General features: G+C 47.0%; 6 protein-coding genes across 6 annotated transcripts; 4 read left to right on the plus strand and 2 right to left on the minus strand.

Annotated features, from left to right (window-relative positions):
* Positions 1–327: 327 nt before the first annotated feature.
* On the minus strand, positions 328–1,948 carry V1508DRAFT_362204 (major facilitator superfamily domain-containing protein; the record flags this gene model as incomplete). The annotated part of the gene is made up of 2 exons (XM_066937222.1): positions 328–1,653; positions 1,706–1,948. 2 exons carry the CDS (start codon positions 1,946–1,948, stop codon positions 328–330), a joined length of 1,569 nt encoding a protein of 522 aa, XP_066792225.1.
* A 2,209-nt stretch (positions 1,949–4,157) lies between these two features.
* On the plus strand, positions 4,158–5,420 carry V1508DRAFT_68511 (uncharacterized protein). The gene has a single exon (XM_066943011.1). It carries the CDS (start codon positions 4,307–4,309, stop codon positions 5,372–5,374), a length of 1,068 nt encoding a protein of 355 aa, XP_066792226.1. The 5' UTR covers positions 4,158–4,306; the 3' UTR covers positions 5,375–5,420.
* A 1,781-nt stretch (positions 5,421–7,201) lies between these two features.
* On the plus strand, positions 7,202–9,766 carry V1508DRAFT_445429 (uncharacterized protein; the record flags this gene model as incomplete). Its single annotated transcript, XM_066942414.1, has 4 exons — positions 7,202–7,704; positions 7,772–8,184; positions 8,244–8,697; positions 8,760–9,766. The coding sequence occupies 4 exons, from the start codon at positions 7,202–7,204 to the stop codon at positions 9,280–9,282; spliced, it is 1,893 nt and encodes a 630-aa protein (XP_066792227.1). The 3' UTR covers positions 9,283–9,766.
* On the minus strand, positions 9,622–10,826 carry V1508DRAFT_68526 (uncharacterized protein). Its single transcript, XM_066943012.1, has one exon. The coding sequence runs from the start codon at positions 10,606–10,608 to the stop codon at positions 9,961–9,963; it is 648 nt and encodes a 215-aa protein (XP_066792228.1). The 5' UTR covers positions 10,609–10,826; the 3' UTR covers positions 9,622–9,960.
* A 1,377-nt stretch (positions 10,827–12,203) lies between these two features.
* V1508DRAFT_428444 (uncharacterized protein) lies at positions 12,204–13,762 on the plus strand. The gene has a single exon (XM_066941796.1). It carries the CDS (start codon positions 12,460–12,462, stop codon positions 13,531–13,533), a length of 1,074 nt encoding a protein of 357 aa, XP_066792229.1. The 5' UTR covers positions 12,204–12,459; the 3' UTR covers positions 13,534–13,762.
* A 1,770-nt stretch (positions 13,763–15,532) lies between these two features.
* On the plus strand, positions 15,533–16,313 carry V1508DRAFT_68545 (uncharacterized protein). The gene has a single exon (XM_066943013.1). The coding sequence runs from the start codon at positions 15,689–15,691 to the stop codon at positions 16,181–16,183; it is 495 nt and encodes a 164-aa protein (XP_066792230.1). The 5' UTR covers positions 15,533–15,688; the 3' UTR covers positions 16,184–16,313.
* The last annotated feature ends 1,351 nt before the right edge of the window (positions 16,314–17,664 follow it).

Here is a 17,664-nt window from a genome sequence, read left to right on the forward strand (position 1 = left end):
ACGTAGTCGGTCCAACGGTCTCCAAAGACTATATAACCGGACCGAATCAAGTTTTCGAGGGCGACCGGGCCGGGTCATAATGTCGGACCCAGGACAGATCGAAACGTCGGACCGAACCGACTTTTTAACCGGTTCACGGCTTTGAACCGCTGCCAACCCGGTCGTCGGTCGGGAGCCCTAGCTTCAAGTTCTAGATTCCAGTGCACGCCATCACTTGGGATGAAGCCTACTAACAATAATATTGGACCATTCATGCTAGATTTTTGCGTTCAACTTAGATAATACAAAAACAAAATTACATATGCCGCGACATCTGCTATCCTCCAATTACTTTTCCTTCATTACAATAAGATCAGAGTCGCGTTCAATGTCCACATCTCCAACTTCTTGGACGACCTCACCGATATATCCACCCTTGACGTCGCCCAATGAACTCTGCTCATAATCCACAAGGTCTTCTCTGTCAACATACAAACCGTACTTATTAACTACCTGACCTCTACGTTTGACATCCCACATGTTTGCCAGATAGCAGGTGTAAATGCCAACAATGTTCAATATAGTCAACCCCAGTGCTGCCCAATAACCCCATGGATAATGCGGCGCTTTTTGAGCAGGGAACGCAACCACAGGGAACCACGCATATTGCGCATACCACACAGCGTTTCCAATGGCTGGAAGATATCCTCTGAGTTCCGTATCGTCCTGGAATATGTCGGAGATCCACGCCATGAATAATGGGAAGAAAGGCTGTCCAATGCTTGGCACAAGATTCGCAGCAAATTTCAATCCGAAAGGAACATTCCAAATTCCAAGAACTAGATTTCCGAAGACATATGGAAGTAAGGTCACAATGGCCAACTGCCATCTCCAACGGGTGAGGTCAGACAATATGGCAAATAGATAGGCCGACACCAAAGCAATTGCGTTACCGATCGTTGGAAGAATGTTGATCATTTGAACACTGTAATGTTCCGCCTGCAGCCATAGATTCATATATGTACCTGCTCCAGTAATATACGCAGCATAAGGTGTAATGAAGGCCCAGAATCGCCAACCGCAAAGAATTTTCCAGAATCTTTTTACAGTCATCTTCTTTGGACCTTTCTTGCCAACCTCGGTCATTCTTCTGATACTGTATTCTTTGTCACGATCAGTGAGCCATAATGCGCGGGTAGTTGTCGGGAAGTCAGGGATGGCAAAGAAGCCAAGTAGAGCAATCGGAAGTGATATAACGCCATCAATAATGAATAGCCATTGCCAGCCAGCGAAACCACTTACTCCGTTGAGATTAGTGTAAATGGCGGCTTGAAGATAGCCGGAGAACATTGAGGCAATGGTTGAAGTCATGTCCCAAATAACGACTCTCTTTGCAATCTCCTCTGGCTTGTACCACGACCCGATAATCATCATCATCGTCGGGAAGCAAATACTTTCAGCAAATCCTTGTAAGAAGCGACAAGCGTAGAGATATTTATCTGAGGATGCACGGCATTGAACAAATACCAAAACAGACCAGAAGAGCTCGCAACTAGGAATCATGATTGAAGGGCGAGCGAAACTAAGAGAGATCTGGGATGGAATTGATCCAGCAAGATAACCACAATTAAACATTGTAGTGAAATAGTTATACTGGTTGCCATTCAGATGAAGCTATTGAAGCTATTAGTCAAGTCATAGGCTAAATCTCACTTAAAGCACTTACCGCCTGCTTCATACCACTGACGTACGCATTGTTGATATTTCTCTGGTCCAAAGCTTTAATAAAATAGGACAACATAAGATAAAACAATAACCCTCGATCTAATTTATTCACATAGCGGCGCTCACCAGGAGGCTTAGCTATGGATTCCCAGAAAAACGACATAGTTCTTCTCCACTTAGGAGGTGTCCAACCGGGAGGATCGTAATAAGGGTCGCATGTTGGATCCCGTTCGATCATCTCCATTGTGACTTCATTTCTATTGAACGGCCACACAGCCATATTGAATCAATAACTCGAGTAAATCGCAGAACGAAAGGGCAGTGGTCACTGGCAATATCACAAGAGAGAGTAACGCGTACGACATAGGCATTTATATATCCAAGCTATGAGCGCCATATTAGCAAAACTCTGTCCTCCACAAATTGCAGCGGTTGTGGGATAAGCTACGATAGCAAATCTTGATAACACGATGGAGATCATTAGGCAATAGAGATTGCGACATTTGCCGCCTAAGTTCGATTTCAAATTTTAAGTTTAGGACGGGTCAGTTGTTTCAAGGGAAACCTTATCTAAATGTGTTGAAGATAACTACCCTTAAAAATAGAAGAGGCTGCCTATTAGACAAGACTATTATAATATTGGCAACTTGGCGCTATCGATGGGATCTAATAATAATCTACATCACCAGCCATAATTACTGCCCTTGGAAGGGACAAGCATTCGAACCTCAACCTTGGCCTGATTGATAGTCTTAGGTTGATTGCGACCGACTGCTTGGTCCTTGCCGGCACTCGGGCCGCGGCGGTTATGCTTATCAAACGCTGGTCATTGCACTTTGGAGAGGGGTCAAGGACAACTTGTTCAAAGCTCAACGTGTTGAACTGTGGCCTATCTGTGATTTGTTATCTTTGCCCCATGCACCCTTCTAGATAGACTTGGAAGTTGTGAAGCAGCGCGTACTTCTCAAGTTTGATAAGGATTTGAGACTGTGGGCGTTCAGTAGGATACATTTATCTCAGTCAAGATAAGAAATTGGCAGCAATCCTTGGCGGGGACAAGAATCTCTAATGTGGCTGCATAATGCCATTTGAGCTGCTAAACTGCTTTGGGCATATGTCACATCGTCGGACTCAACTCATCGAGTACACGATCGTGCGTTGTCAGCTTTTGGATCTTTCTTTGCTCTTTTCTTTTGCTAAAATACAGTATGTAAAGGGATTTTGTTTTCTTTCGGTTTTTTTGGAAGAAGGATATATATACATATACATAAGGGCGAAATATATTTGGAAGTTCACAACGATCATCCCTAGGAACTGGCTGGCTTGAATGCAAATTGCTACCCTTACCTCGGCCAAGACCGCGTAGAAGTCAAGGGACCCGCCGGCAAAATCTTGTGCGTAGCCCTGAGCACTCCCAAGCGTTTATCATAGGTGCCCAAGTAAAGACTGCTGACTCGGGGCAAGGGTAGTAATGTCCTATCTGCGCTGACGGCTGTTTGTGTCTCTGGCCGCGCCAGAGGGTAGCCAGTAAGAAGCTATTCCACCCTCAGTAGTGGTCTGTCTTCTAGTAAAATATATATATAACCCTTATCTTCGAAAATCCTTGTAAGACACACTGGTATCTTCGGATACTCAAAACGGACTTCAGGTTTGGGCCTGGTAGACATTTGTCGGATGTACCAAATATCCGCCTAGAGGTGTACCGAGAAAACAATCAGCTTTACACTGAATGAAAGTCAAAAATTCGGTAGCGCTCTCTACTACAGAGTCAGAGTATCTGAGACATCTTTGCCAGGAGATAAATTGGGTTCACCATGCCGGAGCAGGTTAGATCATAGGTCAGGCGATGTTTGCCAGCCTCAAAGTCTACGTGGCTATGATCATGCCTGGGTTTACGAGGCAGTCGAACTCGCAAGTCTGAGGGAATCCACAGGCTTAGGGTTCTATTGTCAGCCGTCACAGGCCTTGGCATGCATTAGTTCGATCGATATAAGCGAGGCTTCTATTATTGTAGAACTGCTTGCGTCCAACAAGTTTGGTAAAACACTGCTGTTAAAGGTCACAGACCATTTAGAGCTCAATAATCGTGCGTTGGATGAAGCTCTCTTGATGGACATTTTAGCTTCCGTGGAATACCAGAGGCATGACTCAAGACCGCATTATGTGCTTCTTCTTTTCGCAGTAGAGGGGAACAGGATGAAAATCGTCTTTAGTGCAGCTTGGTTGCAGAACCAATATAGTCGTTAAGGTCACTGCAGGAACCACATAAGAATTCGGTTCCTAAACGAACGCCTATCCAAAGAACGACTAAACTGCAAGAACTAATGACAACGTTTCTGCAGTATCTGTCAGCCGCTCATTTTCTCTTCCTTTATATACCGCCACTGAAATACCCTCCACGTCTTTTCTGCCTAGTATCTTTCTCTGTCAAGCCTTTGTGCGCATATCTGGTCTTGTTTGCATAGATGAATTTCGGGTTCGGTACGTGGATGATCAATATTTTGGGCATATATCTTTACCCGCTGTCAAAATTCAAATTGGGCGTTATCGTGTGGCAGAAGAGTAACATATTTCCGTTCTAGGCTCGAGAAAAGTTTCAGGCATGCGTGCTGAAAATGTTGCAATTTTCGCCGTTACACTGCTGGGCATGCTACCAGTTGCCCATAGCATGTCTTCCATATACACGTCATTGAATGGCGCCGGTTGCACGAATCTGCACGGATTTGATAACTGCATTTCTGGACTTCATAAGGACTATGAAATCTGCATGAGTGGACCTGGTGATCTGGCACAGAAGGCAGGATGCCAGTCCACGCTTACTTGCAGTTATCATAACTGTTGGACGTCGAACTGTCGTAACGAACTCAATGGCTGCGCCTATCAATATTATGCTTTTCAGGCTGCAGACCAATGTGGAGTCAAGAATATTGAAGGGTTTCCTGCACCGGCCGGGGCCCCAGGACGTTGCAGTTGTCCGATAGGCCAGGTTCTTGAGGCCCAAAATTATTATTTTGGCAAGATGGACGACTGCTACAACCTTGCTGACAAACAAGCTAAAATTAACTGCCTTTGTTGCGCTTATTCTGGGTCTGTTTCGGCTTATTATGGACTCTGCCCAGGCTACGACGCAGGAGATGCTGACTTAATAGACGTCACAAGCGCTATCGTTTTTAATCTCGACATCAATTTCCAGGGTTGGCAATGTCCGGACGATTACCATCGATGTCAGACCGTGTATGGCATGATCAACCCGCCAGCTGGCAAGTACTTAAATATAAATTCACACCTACCCTCTGGAACCTTAAGTCCAACTATTGTCCCGACCGCAACGAAGGCCAAGTCTACAACAAAGCATACGACGTCAAAGTCTACGAAGCCTACAAGCACGCATAAGACTGTCAAAAGCACCAAAGCTACAAGTACGCATCATTCCGCAAAGACAACAAAGGCTGGGACTACGCACAGTACCGCAGAGACAAAGAAAATTACAACTACGCATCATTCCGCAAAGACCACCAAGGCTGCGACTACGCATAGTACCGCAGAGACAAAGAAAATTACAACTACGCATCATTCCGCAAAGACCACCAAGGCTGCGACTACTCATAGTATCGCAAAGACAATGAAAACTACAACTACGCATCATTCTGCAAAGCCTACCAACGTTTGAACTACGCGTTCGACTTCATGCATATGTATTTCAAAATGCCCTCTCAGCAAGCATCTAGATATGCATGTACCCGTGCGGTTCTACAGGGATAATCAGTTTTGACTGTATTTCGAGATAGCGATAATATTGTACATAATAGACGTGAAATGCCTATGTAGCACCGCTTGTAATAGATCCCTGAGATAATTTGATCTATATCTATGTCCGGCTCTCATAGCCCGTGTCCGATGTAGTGAACGTGTTGTGGTTATCGACTCAGCAACGAAGTCATACCAATAGTTTAAATGTTGCGTCCACATGTTCGAGAATTCTATGATGATTTCTTCAATCTACAAATAATCTGGCTTTAAGCCCTGAACATATAACGTGCAAACTAGGGCCTGGTAGGTGGGTGGCTGGGTGACAACCACATAGTAATGAGCCGCATATCCGGAAAGTATAAGCGCAAGTTCATGGCCATGAACTAAGGTTGCCGCAACTTGGACCAAAGTGTCACGCCGTGGTTCATGTTGCGTTGGTTCACCATACAAACGAGTCATTGACATTGTTGATAATATTACCCTGCCAGTCCAAAGCAGCATTCAATGACTAAGGGCCTGTTTCTTGTTTTAATGGCCCTCGCAGTTACTTTTTTAAATCAGAGCTCCATTTAGGTGGGGCCATTTATTTCCTCCTAATGGAGGTCCCATTTAGGGCTCAGTGTTTCAGGCGCTGATGGGGGCTCCATTTAAAAGTGTAAACGGAGCTCCCATTTGAATCTGGCTTCAAATCGATAATAGGTAGCTTACTCGCTGACTACCCTGTTTCCAACAAAGTAGCGTTCCATAGTATCTCTCTGTGAAGCTGGCCGTGAGACGATATGTAGGAAGATGGCTAGTTCCAGCTCCACTGAAACATGCATTGAGGCTCTCAGCTGAGTATGGTTTACAAGCCAGTTGACTAGCGAAATAAATGTATCGTGAGACATCCTTAAGGCGCTCTTAACGTTCAGGGTGGCCACAGTTAAGTAGTTGTCCAGGTACTGTTGCCCCACGTTTTTGTTCAAATCCTTCCTCCTGAGTAGCCTTCCAGGTCCAGTTCAGCCCAGCCCGGCTACACTACTTTCGGCTAGCTGATCATGACCGACACCGCAAGACCGCCAAAACTGAGATCCCGAATACTTCAAGGGCGATCGCAAGCTGCGTGACTTTTTCGCCCAGCTGACGTTGAAATTCACGACGAACCGCCATCTTTTTCCGGATGAAGACTCCAAAATAGGCTACGCTGCCTCTTCATGCGGGACATGCCTTCTCAGTTTACGCGTCCCTGATGGCCGTGGGGGAAGAGTCACTTCCGTTTGAGACTTATGCTGCCTTCAAAGATTTCATGCAGGGCTCTTTTGTGACCCTGATATATGCCTTACGGCGGAACGTGACCTACGTCGGCTTGGGGGCTCTTATTCTGGACGATCACCGAAGAGCGACAGCATGTTGGAGGAAGGATTTCAAAAACGCATATGGAAGAAGATCACTGAAGAGCTGAATTCTGGAATGTTTAGGTTTAGGGTTTTAGGTTCACAGGCAGGGTCAGGGGTTTTGAATCACGTGGAGGTTCACGGTTTCAGTATCAGGGGGTCAGGGCACACCCGGGTCGACGTGCGCGATCTTGGTCCGAGTGTGAAAGCACGAAGCAAAACAACAAACCAACAAATTCTTTCTATACACGCCCACACTACGACATTATGGTTCAACTTAGATCCAGAAATATCGCAACACCACCGCCGCCGCCACCCCGGGCTCGGGTTAGTAGTTCTTTATTTGCCTGGACAGTATTCACAAACTCCGGCCGATGTTCGAGGATAGATATGACGTGATAGTGATCGACGAGTGCGTCTTTGTGCAGTATCATTTCCTTGCTGGTACAATCACTCACACGCTCCTCGACGTCATGACCACGTTCCAACGGTTCTTGCATAACTCGAGGCGTTGTATTTGTCTCCAGCACAGGATTCCCGACACCACTATCTCGTTCTATATGAACGCTATGGATCTTCGTGCCGGAACGAACGACGTGATCAAGCGGAAAGTGTCGGCGCCGACAGTTCTTCACCCGATGAAGGTACTCACGTCACCTAATGGTGTCCGGATCTTGACCGCGGTCCTAACGAACAACTACATACAAAATTATGACGTTAGCATCCAACGGTCGACGATGCCGGTCGTCGTTTTCACAACCCGCGCCAGTCATGCTGGCTTGCTTCTCTCGTTCTTACGAACGGTCGCCAAGGAGAGATTTGGCGAGTTAGCCGCTGACAGAATAAAAGGCGTCTGGGCAGGCATTCAGGGCGACGAGTGGGTGTCGAGATTTCTCGCCCAGCCGAACCACCGTAGACGAAGCCGACGTCCTTATAACTACCAGTGTCCTTCAGGCAGGTCATAGCCTGGACCGGTATTTCAGACTGTCGTTCGACTTTCTCTTTCGCGGTGTCTTGTCGTTCAGGGAAGAGCTCCAGCTGACATCAAGACTTCGGTACCTCGGCCGCGAGGATATGGCGGAGTACAAGTTCTGCTGGATCCCGGCCGGTGGTCCTGACTCTCGGCGAGCCGGGAAACGTCAGCTCAGACTCGACATTGAGCAGGCATTTGGGCGGGATGCCGAGACAAACTGGGGCCCAGACTTCGTGAACACGATGCGAAGCATTTACATCCCCCTGAAAAGCGAGCTGTCTGACACATTCAATCGCCATTATTGGCTACACAAGACAGAATATCGGCTGAGCCAGATCCGGCTCGTGCAAGTCGATGAGGACGACCTGCTGGCGGATCATGCAGGTATGTTGGCCGAATTTTTGCCAAGTCACGCGGGTTAGGGTCACTCACAGAGACATCAGGGTTTCAGGGTGTCACGGTCGAAGCAGTCACCGAGTTCACCAAATCATATACGGCCGGCTTGAGTTCGTCGATCCTGAAGTATATAGTGTCTTTCGACGAAGACGGGTACACGGACGATTTTGCGGCCATGGTTGACCAGTCGGTTGATCTCGGCGACGTGGCGGAATCCCACATGAAGTCTGTCGCGGGGGCCCTGGGCGACTATGTGAAGACCGCCGACCCTGCCGAGAAAACCGCAAAGGAACGAGTGCTCGCAAAAGCAATTTCTTCTGATGGCAGCCCTCTGCCGACGACTGGTTCGGCCGTGCACGCGACCCTGTCACCGTTCGTGAACCTGACTCTCCTTCTCGACCTTGTGTCGTCAAATCGAGGGAACGACGGTGACGATCGGCGTTACCTATATCAAAGCGCGAGTATTTGGATTCGTCGATGGTGCGGGTCCACATTCGCAAGGTACATGGTTTGCCTGTTGCGAGGGGAAACGTGAGAATGGGGAGACCGCGCATGGCGGACAGCGGGGAGGAGAGAGTGAAGGAGAGCGACTCTGTGGGACGCGACCAGGCTCGTCTAAAACGCCTTATTACGCAATTCAAGGTGAATGGCGTGAGTGGCGACTACATTCGGCGCAGGGGCCGGGTCGTGATGAACAGCGCGCTCAGCAATTTCTCAAAGGCGGAGACGGTTGTGTACGCGTTGGGACCGATACGTAAGCTGGTCCCGGCCGTCGAGTCAGCGCTGGTGGAAAATGCGTTGACAGTTATTGAAATAGCCCGCGACAGTAGCGAGGTTGGTGGGGTCGAGCTGTCGTGGAGCCTAGTCGCAGATTACGTGGCAGCGTCTTGGGCCTACGCTAGGCTTAAGACTGCTCAAGCGTCTGCTGGCTGGCTACCGCTCAGCGTCGACGAGGAAGCCTTAACGGCTGGAGAAATGCTGTTGAAGTTCGAGGGCTTGGTCGGGGAGGCTTTTGAGATGTGTGTGAGACTTGCATCGGTGGACCGTTACGAATGTGAGACCGATGGGCGATCGATATCGCAGTAGTATTTGGCCCGATGTTGCATCTTGATACGACATGGGTGAGAAGGTGTGGGACTTGATTTCGGATATGGTCTTGGAGAATGTTACAATATGTTGTTACACATTTTGCAACTGATAACCTATCCTTGAATATTTTGATGCGTAGTCGTAAGCCCGCGCAATTTGTCCGTGCTTTTACTGACGCCTCACGAACTGGTCACCATATTAGGCGTCGTCATCATTATTCAATCGAAGAATCTTCCCAGCCTCACCAGCTGTCCTCCTGCACAAAGGAGCTGAAAATGTTATTTTAGTAGTGTAGTGAGTGAGGCATGTGACAATGAGAATCATGCCAATGCGCTGTACTATAAGCTACCAATCAGTGAAAACCCTAATTTGAACGGCCTTATACATATTGAAGGATGAAAGCTATTACTCGGAAGATCAATATGTCATTACAGTACCAATTAGGGGTGGACGCGAATGCCTAATATTTGTATGAATAAGAATTTTTGGATGATTTTGGATTGCTTACTAATCCGAATTATGAATCCACGTTTTTGGCAATAATCATATTCGCAAATATTAACCAAATCAATTTCAAAGTCTCAAAAGTCCTCGCTGCACTACACATCCCTGTTATTTCAACATGAAATCATGACGAGTTTCATAAACTTGCTGGATGGGCCACGCGGTCCGACGTCACAGCTTCGCATGACCCTTCCAACTACCAACCGACGGCGAAGTCCGGTGGTTGCCTGGCCCAGTCACGTCGACTGCATATGCTTCCTGCAGCCTGTTCTGTCGTTGCAGTGATTTAATGTCCCTATCTACGGGTTCGATGAACCGAGTGGATATCGGGTGATGTGGCGCCAGCGCGAGAGACCATTGTGTGACTCGGAGCAGATACTGATATCCTGCGTGCCCGTATCTGTCCGTTTCTGGCGGTATGTCAGCCTCGATGCCCACTATAGCACCAATGCGTGGGGAACTTCCGACCCGTGGCGATTCATTGCTTGGCATTTCGTTCAGGTCCCTGTAAAATGGCGGCGCGCTCAACGGGGGCAAATACGTTGAACCGTCGGATACTGATGACAAGGAGTAGGTGCGGTTCTCATGTTCGTCTTGCCAAGGTTCAAGATCGAGTGGCTCGATCCATGAGACAGGATGGCGCAATGGCTTCGTGTCAACGTCACCGTATACGCCACCAAACCAACGCAAGGCAGCGACCCGAAACGCATCTACCCGCTCTACTAAGATCGGCAAAGCAACATAGGATTGCCAAAAGTCAGGTTCATATTCTTTGATGAACAAGTCTATTCCAATATTGTCCCACAGTATATAGGCCATTTCTTGAGGATCGATGTACGTTATTTTCCTTCATTTCTTGTCCGCAAGATATGCATTTTTTCGAGCCACTTAGATTGATGAAAGCATTTGAACTGGCGAGGAGCAATCTCTTATACATACGGATCATAGGAGTATTGAATGTAATAGCTCAATTGCGTAAACAGCTCGTTCCTGCCGTACGGACAAGCCTCGAATTGTAACTCTATTACAGTATTGTCAAGCATTGAAAACATGGAACCCTACTTTGTTTCCATACGTACTAAGATACTATCCTGGCATTCTCACTCCAAACTTTAAATTGACGTAGGCATCGCAAGGAAAGATACGTCCTGAAGTCCAGTTTTTTTCGTGAATTGGACGAATTCGAGGTACATTCCTCTCTGCACGCCGCGCACTCGGATTACACTCCGCGCGATCTGGTAACCCATCTTAGACATGGTGGCTTGGCAGTTGTCATCGGGTTTCCAACGAAGTGTGATCACTGCTCGATCTGCGCCCCAGCGGTGTCCTGATTACATTATATCACTCGTTTCTACTATATCAAAGTATTCTATTCCCGTTTAGTTTTATTGTGCGGCCCGAAAGTGGTTTTCTGCGGGAGGCCAAATCCATCTGTGAGTCTGCATTTCATAATAGAGTTAAACGTGCGCTGTATTGCGCTAAACCGCTTTGGACCTACCACGAAATTCGGTCACATGAATTGCGAGCGCACAAGACATTCGTTTAGGTTCTTCTTACCGCAGTGTCTGTCACGTGCGCTGACGAATAAGGCTCCATGAGACACTATGCTGACAGTTACGCTTGCCACTTGAACCGCTAAACTGCTCTGGTGATGAGTACCAAACGCCTACTCTAAAAGAGGAGTGGTTGAGTCCACTGCCTTCGACACTGCAATTTACAGATTGCGACTTGGATGCAATGCCAAAGTCCTCACTCGCGTTAGACACGAGAGGATTAATTGCGACAGAGTTTAGGACGTATTCGAAAGTTGAAGAGGCACTGTCAGGATTATGCCTGATGTTGGGCCTGAGCGGCTTTCACAGGTGAAGCGTGCTAGGTGGTTTAGGCATCATCATGTTCTAGCCCACCTGTAACTCCAATACTGTCCTCATGTTTCAACAACCGTGAGGATATCACGAGAATGATTGCTATGTAGTCACTTCGTTACACAATGTAGACTTGAAGTTGGGATTACAATTTTAGAAAAAACTACGCACACAACAGGAGTCTTTGTAATGCTATATTTCCTATAAACCAGTTAACACACTAAATGGATTTAGGGTTATCTTAGTATCGCAACCAAAATTACTTCCGGGATCGTCGATTATGCCAGTGAGTCTATGACAGAACAAAATGCTGTCGAATAAGGATATGCTGAGCTCAAATGCAAGATTGCCACTAGTATCTGTTACATTCTCCTTATTCCACTAGTTTCAAATGAATTTCGCCACTTATTTTTCGTATTTCTGTCACGGAGTTTCTGGCAAACAATAAGCTGACAAGCTCGTTGAAATTGCGGCTGCCGAACGAGGTAGATACTCAATTGAGCTAGGTGCAATGGATTGAAGAGGTCAAGATAATGAGTGACGCGGCACGAGATATCCCCGCTCTGTCTCCGGCTCCGTTCTTCCTTTAGGTCAACAATCTAGCGTCGGTGTTATATCCCCGGGTCTATGTCATCATGCATCATGTCGCTGCCACAGCGGATCTATGCGGATATTGATGCCATTACACTCATATAAATATGATGAGAATTCCCTTCGCCTAAGATGTCATTAGCGGCTCAGCAATCTCAACCATCCCAGCAGTGCTACTCAGAACTCAAACTTAGCAAGTCGACAACTACTCAATATGGCAGCACGATTCAGCATGACCCCGGCAATCATGCCTATGCGTGGAAAGGTGGTACTTGAAGAAGCTTTCCAACCCCCGTGGGAGATGGACAAGGCCACCGGCAACAACATTGGTCTCTATGTGACCCCAGAACGTGAACCCGAGTACGAGTCAGGAATCGTGAACATCCAAGATCGAGTCCGCGAGGCGCGTGCAACGGGTGTTGGCTACACCATTTGTTCTCTCACTGTCCCCGGTGTGCAGGGCGAGACGGATCCTGCGAAGGCAGAAGCTTTCGCCATCAAGTCCAATGATTGGATCTACAACCAAATCAAGGACAACCGCGATGAGCTGGGCGCCTTTGCGGCGGTGTCGATGCACAACCCTCAGCAAGCAGTGGTGGAGATGCGTCGTGCCATCAAAGAATTGGGATTCCATGGTGTCATGGTCAACAACTGGCAGCACGCTCTCAAGCCAAACGGCGAAAGGACGCTTCTGCTATATGACGCTCCGGAATATGATGTCTTCTGGGCTGCTCTTCAGGAGCTTGACGTCCCCCTTTACATCCATCCGGCAGCCCCAGAGGCTCAGATTTACGAGCTCTTGTATAAAAACCGCCCGTATCTGCAAGGTCCACCACAATCGTTCGCCATTGATGTCTCCACCCATGTCTTGGGTCTGATCACCAACGGCGTCTTTGATCGCTTCCCCCGTGTCCAGGTAATCCTAGGACATATGGGTGAGCGCTTGCCTTACGACTTGGACCGGACCCACCGTTGGCTTGAGAAGGTCGAGAAATCACGCGGGATGGTGGCCCAGAAGACCATCTACGAGTACTTCAAGGATAACATTTGGCTCACCACATCTGGACAGTTTTCAACTGCGGTCTTGAACTTTTGTATAAACTTGGTTGGGGCAGATCGAATTCTGTATTCCGTCGACTATCCATACGAATGCTACCACGATGCGTCTAACTGGTTCGACAACGTGAACATTAACACGAGGGACAAGCTGAAAATTGGCCGCGAAAATGCGAAATCCCTCTTGAAACTTCACGACTATAAGGACTCTAACGCACCCTACTTTCAGTAGCGCAGTACACATTGTTGCACACAGTCAATACTCTTGCATTTGCTGTTGCTGACAATATAGAGCTCGTCTCCTTTTCTTGCACTGTTCGAGGTCGTGTTGACTTGTCCATGGGGTTAGTATAAGAAGAGGGACGGAGGGGGAAGAGGTAGTTTATTAGGGTGTCAACATTTGTAGTAGAATTGATTATATTGGAGCACACAATAGCAAACAAACTTATACATGACTGCAGGTTCCTATGACCTCTATATATAATTGAGTCATCTGTGTTCCATCGTGCGCAGTACAAACGGGCTCAAAGTGTTGGCAGGAGCAAACAAAGAAAACCTTAGATAATGTTCGAGAAGGAACTTAATGCCTTCCTCTTCTACAGAGGAAGTTGTCGGTGAATGTGCTGCCTTTGGAGGATCTTTAGGTGCAGGACTCGTCCAATTATCTTTCTTGGAGTTATGAGTACCTTTAGAAGAGACCTTCCGAGCGACTTCTTCACTTTGTTCGCGGAAGAGAAGTGCCAGCTGATCTCTGTACCCTGGGCATATTTTCTTAGCCCTCAAGCACTGCGAGCATGCTGGCTCAACCCAATCACACTATGCCAGACACTGTATCAATAAGCGATGTTAATAATGCTGGCGGAGAACAACATACATTGATTCGCCTCGTACGACAATTAGCGCAGTTCCTTACTGGGTCTCCAGCAGAAACTATTTCGTTTGAAAGAAATACAAAGAAACGAAATAAAATATATTTCGATGTGGTGGATGCCAGCGAGGTTGATGAATACAGTCACCAGTTGTACGCGCCTCAAACCATGGCGTTGCCTAATATGGTGACCAGATCGTCGGTCTTAGCCTAATCGAGATTCCACCAAGTTGCTGCGCGCCGGAACGTGTTCTAGCCTAACTGCCATCAAAATAAACCTGTCGCGTCGCGTCAACGATTATATAGAACATAAAGTTACGTGTTATTCGCTATTATCCACTGTTCGCCTGACATCAGAATGCCGGCTCGATCCAAAAGGTCTTTAGCAAGCTCGCAAAATATTCGGAGGAAGTTTCTGAAATGTCAATGTCAGAAGGAATCGCAATAGTAGCTCAGAGTTTGCAAGTTGAGGTTCACTGAACCCTTCATTCAACTGAAACTTGTCTCCTCAACAGGCAGCCCAAGCGGGTCTTACTATACCCGTCCTTCCCGTCTCCTTTGTACATATATTTTTAGGTACAAGGATATTCGCAGGAAACCCAGTTATCACAAAGTACAAGGATATTCACACAGTCATCGCATGCTGTCCTATTTTTAGGAACAAGCACAAGGAACAAGAACATTCATCACATTTCTCTCTAGACGATCACACCTGAAATCTTGGGAGCAATGCCTGTCAGGCTCATTACCGATACCGTCCCGACTGCTCCATGAGGAGGGTTACATGTAAAGTGGGCATCATTATTGAGAGATGAAGATGCAAAGAACAAATGCATTGAGTTTTTCAGGACGACTCCGGCTAATAGTAGGTCAGCAGTCAGATTGAAGGAATATTATGAGGATGTTATATTCCCGAGGAGTACTGGACAATTGGGCAGACTAACCATTGGATTAACAACCTGCATCCGATATCTATGTCTATGGCATTTCGACAAACGATATCATCAGCAGGATGTATACTATGATGGACATGAAAGGGAGGATGTCGTTGCATAGTAAGCGGGGGAAGAGAAAGGGCATGCGAACGATACTGGAGGAGAGAGGAATTGTGGATTGAGGATATGAAATTGGACTGCAAGAATAGGCTGGGGCATACTTTAAAGGAAGCGGGGCTGGCCGAATGCGTCGACGATTCCAGATCCAGCATATGCACGTTCGATAGCCAGACCACGTGTGCAACCAAAGTTGCGTATAACCCTGTCTGCTTGTCCAGCAGTTCAGTATAGCTCTATTGAAGTGGGTGCGATCAGCCGACGATAGATCACTAATTGGACAGACCAGTTCATGTTCCTTTGAACATCACATACAATTTGGTTATGGTGCCAGGAGCTCAGCCACGATGAGTTTCCAACATTTTGCCGCTGTAGCAGTACAAGGATGAGTATTTGTTATAATATCCCGTCGCCGCGAGCAGCTTCCTTATGCATCCTGTTTCCTTTCACATAGTCGCACGCACAACATGAGATACGCAGTCCTGATATCCTCGGCATTCCTGATTACAGCAGCCTCCCAATTCGTCAATGGCGATCAGGTTGAGGGGCAAAGGCTTCCGGACAAGTTAACGCATCGCACCCCGGAGAAGGCGACTTGGCCGTGGCCAAAAAAATTGGAGGAGCACTCTGATAAGGAGAAACTCTATCAGCCAATAAAGTTCGAGAAGAAAAAAGAGGAGAAAAAAGAGAAACAGAAAGAGAGGGAAGAGGAGGAGGAGGAGGAGGAGGGGGAGGAGGAGGAGGAGGAGGAGGAGGAGGAACAGGAAGACAAGGAAGAGGATGAAAAGGATGAAAAGGATAACGACAAGAAGAAGAGCAAGAAGAAGAAGTTTTTGACGAAGATCATGACAGCAACATGCATGCCGACCAAAACAGTAACAGTTACGATACGTCCTACTAAAGTATTGACAAAAAAACCATGGATGCCTACAGCAACTGTTACGGTAACGGTATTGGGCTAATATGCCGTTAATGCTAGAGTCCGGCAATATCCAGCTCCACTCCTTGCCATGTCCTTGTATGCAACTATGAACGTCGTCTCCTTGTTCAGATTTTCAGCAACGTTGGAAAATGGGCTTCTACAATCTGTTGGTATTCTACGGAGTGCAACAACGTGCAAAAGCAAGTTCTATATTTCAATGAAAGAAAAGAGTGACTGAGTGGCTGATGTTGGAAGGGTTTACGGTGCTGGCTTCTGTTCAAAGGAACCCTGACAACATATATGTGGCATATGGTTTGTGAGAGTTGTGACTGTTTTGTGATTTTTGGGTACTTTTTGACCAGAGTATATTTAAGGGAATCATTGAGCAATTACCCGCTAAGCCTTTTTGGAACTAGCGCTAAGTACAATTTTTGTACCCTAACCACTGCCAAGTTTTCCAAATCCAGCGTGCTGTGCAAACAAACGCGTATTGTAATAACGTGTTCGAGGACTCGCTGCATCTCGAACATATACCATAATTACATCGCTCCTTCCCGTTCTACACTACAGTACAAATCGATCACGTAGTCTCGGACCGTCTGTACTCTCCGGCCTGAAGGACCCATAAGTCTTGCACGGTGGTACCCATCCGCAGAAAGTCAGTACCTCGGCTGCACCGCCATATTTATTCTTGAGCCATAGTTATAAGCCACTCCATTATATACTTAGTTTCGGGAACATCTAGATACTAGCATCAATCCCTACCATTGTCCAATTTTTCAACAGCTTCACTTTCCATCCTGCACATATCATAGTACGTGAAGTTCAGCTCCGTGAACCAGTGGATCGATCCGGGTTCTCTCATAGTAATGAGCCGCATTGTATGAGGCGCATGTCGAGGTGGGTGGTTCAGTATACAAACCGGATCGAATGCGATCAACCTGGGACCAAAACCATCATCAAAAATTAAATTACAAAAAATCAAACTCAACGAAGTGGGCGACAGCGAGTAGCAACACGCGTTGAGTGGTAGGGTTAGGGAAGGGCCAACACCGCTGCCGGCGCCGGACTGGACGCGTACTTGACGCGTTTAAGGCACCGGAACCGTAGGACGCGAAGACTCGGCAATGATCGTTCCACGACCGTACTAGTATATGGGACTTAACGAAAGACGGTGCGTAGATGAAGCTGAAAGTATAAGCAGGCTTGTAAATAAGAAGCCTATCGTGATACTATATCGCAATAGTATGCGATCGATATGCGAGTTAGCACGCGACGCGTTCTCCTCTCGCAGTTTTATGAACTCCGTTATCATATAACTGTCCATAGATCATAACACTCAACCATTTATATATCTACGGATTATAATGGATAACTATGAGCACGAGTTCTCTGAGTCGTCTTGAACGCCTGATAGCGATGACTTTCTTCCGGGGACCGTCAGTAGGGGTGTATACGATTACGGTACCGTCAAAATTTCATATTATTCGTAAAGTTAATCGCAAAACTGAGAACCTAATC

This window comes from Lipomyces doorenjongii (assembly GCF_038497915.1).
Source record: "Lipomyces doorenjongii strain NRRL Y-27504 unplaced genomic scaffold V1508scaffold_158, whole genome shotgun sequence".
NCBI lineage: Eukaryota > Fungi > Ascomycota > Lipomycetes > Lipomycetales > Lipomycetaceae > Lipomyces > Lipomyces doorenjongii.

Coding starts and splice junctions, on each gene's coding strand:
- V1508DRAFT_68511 (XM_066943011.1), top strand. CDS start 4,307: ATGCGTGCTGAAAATGTTGCAATTTTCGCCGTTACACTGCTGGGCATG.
- V1508DRAFT_68545 (XM_066943013.1), top strand. CDS start 15,689: ATGAGATACGCAGTCCTGATATCCTCGGCATTCCTGATTACAGCAGCC.
- V1508DRAFT_68526 (XM_066943012.1), bottom strand. CDS start 10,608: ATGGCCTATATACTGTGGGACAATATTGGAATAGACTTGTTCATCAAA.
- V1508DRAFT_428444 (XM_066941796.1), top strand. CDS start 12,460: ATGGCAGCACGATTCAGCATGACCCCGGCAATCATGCCTATGCGTGGA.